At 67.5% G+C, this 6,333-nt stretch overlaps 2 protein-coding genes across 2 annotated transcripts in view; both read left to right on the forward strand.

Annotated features, from left to right (window-relative positions):
• Positions 1 to 2,032, forward strand: part of DNAI2 (dynein axonemal intermediate chain 2) — a 10,362-nt gene extending 8,330 nt beyond the window's left edge. The window contains exons 10-14 of the mRNA XM_009637312.1: positions 211 to 346; positions 621 to 767; positions 926 to 1,138; positions 1,223 to 1,321; positions 1,895 to 2,032. Of these exons, the coding sequence (XP_009635607.1) occupies positions 211 to 346; positions 621 to 767; positions 926 to 1,138; positions 1,223 to 1,321; positions 1,895 to 2,032 (733 nt within the window). The remainder of the gene's footprint in view (positions 1 to 210; positions 347 to 620; positions 768 to 925; positions 1,139 to 1,222; positions 1,322 to 1,894) is intronic.
• A 1,017-nt stretch (positions 2,033 to 3,049) lies between these two features.
• Positions 3,050 to 6,333, forward strand: part of KIF19 (kinesin family member 19) — a 3,736-nt gene continuing 452 nt past the window's right edge. Inside the window, 9 exon segments of the mRNA XM_009637325.1 lie at positions 3,050 to 3,064; positions 3,133 to 3,213; positions 4,547 to 4,657; positions 4,767 to 4,838; positions 5,002 to 5,154; positions 5,311 to 5,376; positions 5,379 to 5,522; positions 5,625 to 5,747; positions 6,222 to 6,308. Coding sequence (XP_009635620.1) covers positions 3,050 to 3,064; positions 3,133 to 3,213; positions 4,547 to 4,657; positions 4,767 to 4,838; positions 5,002 to 5,154; positions 5,311 to 5,376; positions 5,379 to 5,522; positions 5,625 to 5,747; positions 6,222 to 6,308 — 852 coding nt within the window.

Genomic DNA, 6,333 nt, shown 5'->3' on the forward strand with positions numbered 1-6,333 from the left:
CAGGTGACCCACGGGGTCTGGTCTGCTCTGGTCAGGCAGGAGGTGGTGGGATGGTCACCAAGGTGGAGCGGTGCCAGCGTGGCTGAGGGCACTGGAAAGGAGGGAGCCCAGGCCAGGGTTCTCGGCTGAAGGTGCTGTGCAGGCAGCAGCCATGGGGCCAGGGGGATGGAGGCCATGAGCCCATCCCCACTGTGTCGGGTCTGCCGGCAGGTACCACCTCTCCTACCTGACAGACGGGTGCTGGAGCACCGTGAGGCCGTCCGTCTTCTTCACCACCAGGTCGGATGGGACCCTGGACGTCTGGGACTTCCTCTTCAAGCAGAACAACCCCTCCCTCAGCCTGAAGGTTGGGTCCCCAGTGGCAGCAGGGCGCTTGGGAGATCTGCCCTGCCCTGCCCAGAGCAGGCAGAGCCGGGGGAGAGCGTCCCATCCTGCCTGCACGGAGCTGGGGATAAGCTCCTCAACCTTGAGCTGTGCCTGGAGCTCGGCATGCCCCAAAAATTTGCACATAGGCTTCTGTTATTGGCAAGCATGTGGGTTTGCCTCTGTCAGCTCTGACTTCCCCCACAGGGCGTCGCGTCAGGCCTCAGTGCCACCACCCATCTGCCCTCCCTCCCCAGGTCTGCGACGAGCCCCTCTCCAGCCTGCGCCTGCAGGACAACGGGTGCGTCGTTGGCTGCGGCTCGAAGCTGGGCACCGTCACCCTGCTGGAAATCTCCTCCGGGCTCTGCACCCTCCAGAGGAACGAGAAGACCCTGGCCAGCGCTGTACGTGTGCTTCGGGCCACGAGCCAAAGCTCTTGGCACTGCTGGCACGTCGCTAGTCCCATGCACAGCACACAGGGACTAGTCCCTGTGCAGAGCACGCTGTTCCCTGGGGTCCCCTGCTTGGCCCCGCACCCCTCAGCCTCCCCCCTCTGCCCCAGATGTTTGAGCGGGAGACGAAGCGGGAAAAGATCCTGGAGGCTCGGCACCGGGAGCTGCGGCTGAAGGAGCGCGCCAGGTCGGAGAGCCAGGAGATGGAGGTGGAGGAGAGTCCCTGCGAGGTGCTCGACCGTGCCCGCAGGGAGTTCTTCGAGGTCATCGAAGCAGAGCTGCAGAGGAGGGTGCAGGCAGAGACCCAGCACGTGCATGGCAAGGTACCGGGGACGGGACGAACCGACAGCCGCAGCAGGGACTCCCTGCCGTGGGGCAGGGGACGTGGGTCAGCCTCTGCCTTTCAGGTTAAAGACCACACAGGAGAGGCTGGGGCAGCAGCGCAGGGGGAAGAGAGCCAGCTGCCCAAGGACAAGGAGGAGGAGGAGGAGGAGAAGGATGCTGCCAAGGAGGAAGAGGAGGAGAAGGATGCTGCCAAGGTCAGTGCACTCCAGCTTTGCGTTGCCTTCCCCCTCCTCGCTAGGGTTGCTGCTCTCTGGCTCATGCAGGGGTGAGGCTGCTGTCCCCGAGCCGGGCAGAGCTCACAGGGTCTCTGCCCCCGCGGGGTGGCGAGCGGAGGGCCCCGCACGGCTCCCTGACCCCACGCCTGTCTCCTCTGCAGGAGCCGTAGCCAGGACAGGACCCGTGGGTCGCACAGAAACCCTCGCGTTGGTCACAGATGCTCCTTGGCTCCTTGCCCTCCTGATTTTTTTTCTTTGGGGTGAATAAACAGGAGTTTTCCACGTCACGTTTCCTGTTTTATCACAGCAGGGTTGAGCAGAGGGTGGGAAAGCCGCGTCCTCTCGCTCTTCATCCCTCCTCCTCGGGCCAGGCCACGGATCAAAGCCAGCTGCCGACCACGGCGGAGCACCCGTGGCAGCAGGGTGTCCCTTGGTGCGTCCCCAGCCGGAGGAGCCGGGCAGAGCAGGGCAGCTCATGGCAGCAGCGGGATCCCGGTGTGGCACCGTGCCCCTTCCCAGCTGGAGGGTGATGCTGAGCAAAGTCCTGTGCCCCCAGCCCGGGGGTATCCCTGCGAGACCCGCCTGCGGCGCCGGGGCCGGGGTTACCAGCGGCGGCCTTGCAGCTCCGCCAAGCGCCTCGTTAAGGGCCAGCCCTAATTGTACCAGCAGCCAGAGGTGGAAGGGCATTTCCCCAAGCCGTGCACTGGCTGTGCCCCGCGTGGGACAGGCGCATTTCCACCCGGCTGATGGCACCCTGACCATGCCGCGGGGCTGCGGGCGCAGCTGGGAGAGGGCACGGAGCGTGGCCAGAGCTGCACGCGCCACCGGCCACTGCGCCAACAGGAGCCGGCCACGCTGCCGGCGTTGTGTACGGCTCAGCATCTCCAGGGGAGCGGGGCGGAGGCATGGGATGGGGAGATGCCCAGGCTGGGGGGCACCCATGGGGCCAGGCCCACAGCCCCCCCCAGGAGGGCAGAGGGGCTGTGCCAGTGCCCAGGGAAGGAGGCAGGGGAGAACCAGGCTGGGCTGGAGGTGCCCAGCTGAGCTGTCCCGCGGGCAGTGGGGGCTCTTGGGGACAGGGCTGCAGTGAGGTGACAGAGTGGGGATCAGCCCACCCCACGAGGGGCACCTCTGCTTGCAGGCTCCCCTCGGCCCCTGTGCCCTAGCGATGACGTGAAGGCTCCAGGGGACAGGGAGGACCAGCAGCTGGCGGTGAGTCCTGGCCAGTGGCATGCTGTCCCTGAGGGGCTGGGACACAGAAGGAAGGGGGGGACTCAAGGGGGGGGCAGGGTGGCTGTGTGGCTCAGCCCATCCTGCCACCCCCTGGAACAGCCATCCCTGCTGCCGCACCTTGGCACTGCCAGGCTGGTTTGGTGGGTGCCGTTGGGGCACCCTGGAGGGTTTTGGGGCACAGAGGCATGGCAGCAGCCCCCGCCATGGTCCCCCCGCTCCTGCTGTGCCACCACAGGCTCACCCGTCCCCGAGCCGCCTGGGCAAGGGGCCGGGTGCCAGCAGGAGGGCACGCTGCCCGGCTGCTCCTTTAAGGCCAGTCCCAGCGGTGTTCATTTTCGTCCCGGGAAAATGAACTTCTAATCGCAGCGCCTGGTATGGGGGGGTCCCGGGGGCTGCGTCAACACCGCAGTGCCGAAACCTGGGCTGCCGCACCCCACCGCGATGGCTCGCGTGCAGGTCCGTATCCCCGTCCCCCTGTCCCCATCCCTGCCGCCCCGTGCTCACCCCCACCCCATGTCTTGCAGGTGGCTCTTCGCATCCGTCCGATGAGCGCGGCCGAGCTGGCGGAGGGGGCCAGGCCCATCGCCCACTGCGTGGATGAGCAGGTACGGCCACAGGACGGGCACCCGGGGGTTCATCCGGCACTGCCTGGCCTTGGTGCTTCACCCCCCCTGCAGGGTGCTTCACCCCTTGCAGGGTGAACAGGGCCAGGTCCCCTGGGGCAGGATGCGACCCTCGGCGCGGTGCACGCCCGGGGATGTCCCTGGCAGCACCCAGTGCTCTCTGCAGTGGACATGTGCCAGGAGCAGGCTGGGGGGGCACCCTGCAGCCTCACAGCCCCCGCAGGAGACCCTACAATAACAAAGCAGTAGGGTGGGAAATTCTGAGGGCTCTGGGTCAGGATCCCCAAACCCTTCCTGCAGTCCTGCAGGCCACCAGTGCTACCTGTCCCTGTCCCCAGTCCTGGGTGGAGAGGGGGGGAGCAGCAAGGAGGGGTAGCTTGCGCTGCCAGAAAGGTCAAGATCTGCGTTGCAATGGGGGCTGGCAGGGACGCCAGGAGCAGGGGACCCCGTGAGGGACAGGGACACGCAGGGACACACAGGGACACGCAGGGACAGGGACACGCAGGTCCCTCTGGGGTGCCGTCGTCCCCAGGCGCCTCGCGGGCTGTGCTCACAGAGGTGCCTTTGTGCCGCCGTGCCCAGGTGGGTGCAGCAGGGTGGCCGGCCCGGCAGGTCCCCTGGCACCGCACACAGAGCTGGCTTTGAGCCCCGGCTGGCCTGGGGACAATGGGACGATTCAGGAGCACAAAGGGCCCCACGCCTGGGCACCTCCTGCACCCCAGCACGGAGGGGATGTGGCCCCGGCAAAGCAGGGGAGGGATGCACACGGGGTCCCATGAAGGCTCAAACCCACTGGGGAGCACATCCCAGTGCTCCCCCCCATGCCAGGGTGCCCCCTTTGGCTCTGGTGCCACTGTCTTTGCTGCGGGCGATGTGGGTTGCCCGGACAGGAGCACAGGGGAAGATGCAGCTCCAAGCTCCAGAAGCCCCATCACCAGTGGGGTGACGTGCTCTCCCGCGGGACCCCTCGTCCCCTGGCTGGGATGGAGCTGCTCGGCAGACCTGGGCCATCCCAGTGCTCCCGGGGAGCCACGCTGCAGGGACACCCCCGTGTCAGGGCTGGAGAGAGCATCCTGGTGCACCCGCCTGTCCGTGCACCCCCTTGGGGATCTGCACTCACAGTGCCACCAGCCCATGGGGGTCCCAGCACCTCATTACACCTTGGGGCTGCTAATTAGCACCGTTAACGGTGGTGCAATGCCCAGCATGTCCTGTGCCTCCACCGGAAGCTGGAGGTGACCCCGGAGCAGAGGGGTGGTGGGTGCCCAGGGCCAGGACATGCCCCCTGGCCAGCCCCACTCCTGTCTCCCAACAGATCGTGGTGCTGCGAGACCCCATGGAAGACCGTGATGATGTCCTGCGTGCCAGCCGCTCCCGGGAGAAATCCTACATCTTTGATGTGGCTTTCGACTCCACGGCCACCCAGGTGGGTGCCTGAGGGCATGGGGGGGATGTGGGGCTGGGGGAAGGCAGGCTGGGGTGCTGGGGGCCATGGGCCCCGGGCCCTGCTGGGCCCCTCGCTGGCCTGCCTGCAGCTGCGGGAGGATGCCAGCGGCACCGTCCGGGTGGCTGGCATCACCGAGGTCTCTGCCATCAGCGCCGAGGAGGTGAGCCCGCGAGCACCCATGGGGCATGGGGGGGATCCGGCGAGTCCCCCCGTGCCCAGCGCTGCCCATCTGCCCCAGGTCATGCAGCTACTGGCACGGGGGAACAGGCAGCGGACGCAGGAGCCCACGGCCGCCAAACCCAACTCGTCACGCTCCCACGCAGTGCTGCACGCCACCGGGCAAAGGGAAGACCTACACCATGCTGGGCACTGACAGTGAGCCTGGCATCTGCGCCCGCACCCTGGGTGACCTCTTCCAGGCCATCAAGGACACCAGCGGTGACACAGAGTACGAGGTCTCCATGTCGTACCTCGAGGTGCGGTGGGGGAGCATGGGGATGTCCCCCTCCCCAGGGAGGGCAGGGGACAGCACATGGCCCCAAACCAGGCATCTTTACACCCAGCGTGGGATGCTGTGTCCCCATGGGTCCCCACGCTGGGGGGGTCATGCCCAGCTCCTTCCCCCTGCCCAGATCTACAACGAGATGATCCGGGACCTGCTGAGCCCCTCGCTGGGCTGCCTGCAGCTGCGGGAGGATGCCAGCACCGTGGGCAGAGGATGAAGGAGGGAGCCCACATCAACCGCTCGCTGCTGGCCCTGGGCAACTGCATCAAAGCCCTGAGCGACCGGGCAAGGACCAAGTACATCAACTATCGCGACAGCAAGCTGACCCGCCTGCTCAAGGTGCGGCTGGGGGTCCCAGCTCCCCGCGGCAGGGTCCGAGCGGGGGAGGGGGCACAGGCTGCGCCCACCCTGGTCCCTCTCAGCCATGCTCTCCCTGGCCAGGACTCGCTTGGGGGCAAGAGCCACACGGTGATGATCGCCCACATCAGCCCGGCCAGCACCGCCTTCGAGGAGTCCCGCAGCACCCTCGCCTATGCCCGCCGCGCCAAGAGCATCCGCAGCACGGTAGGGCCGGGAGCGCGGGCACCCTCCTCCCTGGGCACCAGCCCTCCCCTGGCCCCCTCCCCAAGCAGCCCCGTCCCCGCTGCCCCCCAACAGGGAGGGCATGGGGTGTTCCTCACCCTTACGCTGCCCCACGGGTGCCTGGAGCAGGGGAAGCACTCAGGGCATGGCTCTGCTGGCTATGGGATGTTCAGGACCTGCTCTGTGGCCACATGCTGCTTGGGGACACCGGCTGGGGACACCGGCTGGGGACCCTATGGGCACCTGCTCCGCATGCGCTGCTTGGGGACACCGGCTGGGGACCCTATGGGGATACAGCCACGCTCTGCCTGGGGACCTTGCTTGGGGACCCTACTCAGAGACATCCTTGGGGACCTGCTCCACCAGCTCCATCCTGCTCAGGGACCCCCCTTAGGACCCTGCCTGGGGCCGGGCTGTGCTGGGGCCATGGGACGCTCAGACCAGTCCCTGTCCCAGGTGAGGCACAACCTGCTCAGCGTCTCATCCCGCGTGGCACAGCATGGCAGCGTCGTGGCTGACCTGCGCAGGGAGATCCAGCGCCTCGCGGGCCAGGGGGACACCGGGCCAG

This window comes from Egretta garzetta, unplaced genomic scaffold (genome assembly GCF_000687185.1).
Source record: "Egretta garzetta isolate BGI_Z169 unplaced genomic scaffold, ASM68718v1 scaffold780, whole genome shotgun sequence".
Taxonomy (NCBI): domain Eukaryota; kingdom Metazoa; phylum Chordata; class Aves; order Pelecaniformes; family Ardeidae; genus Egretta; species Egretta garzetta.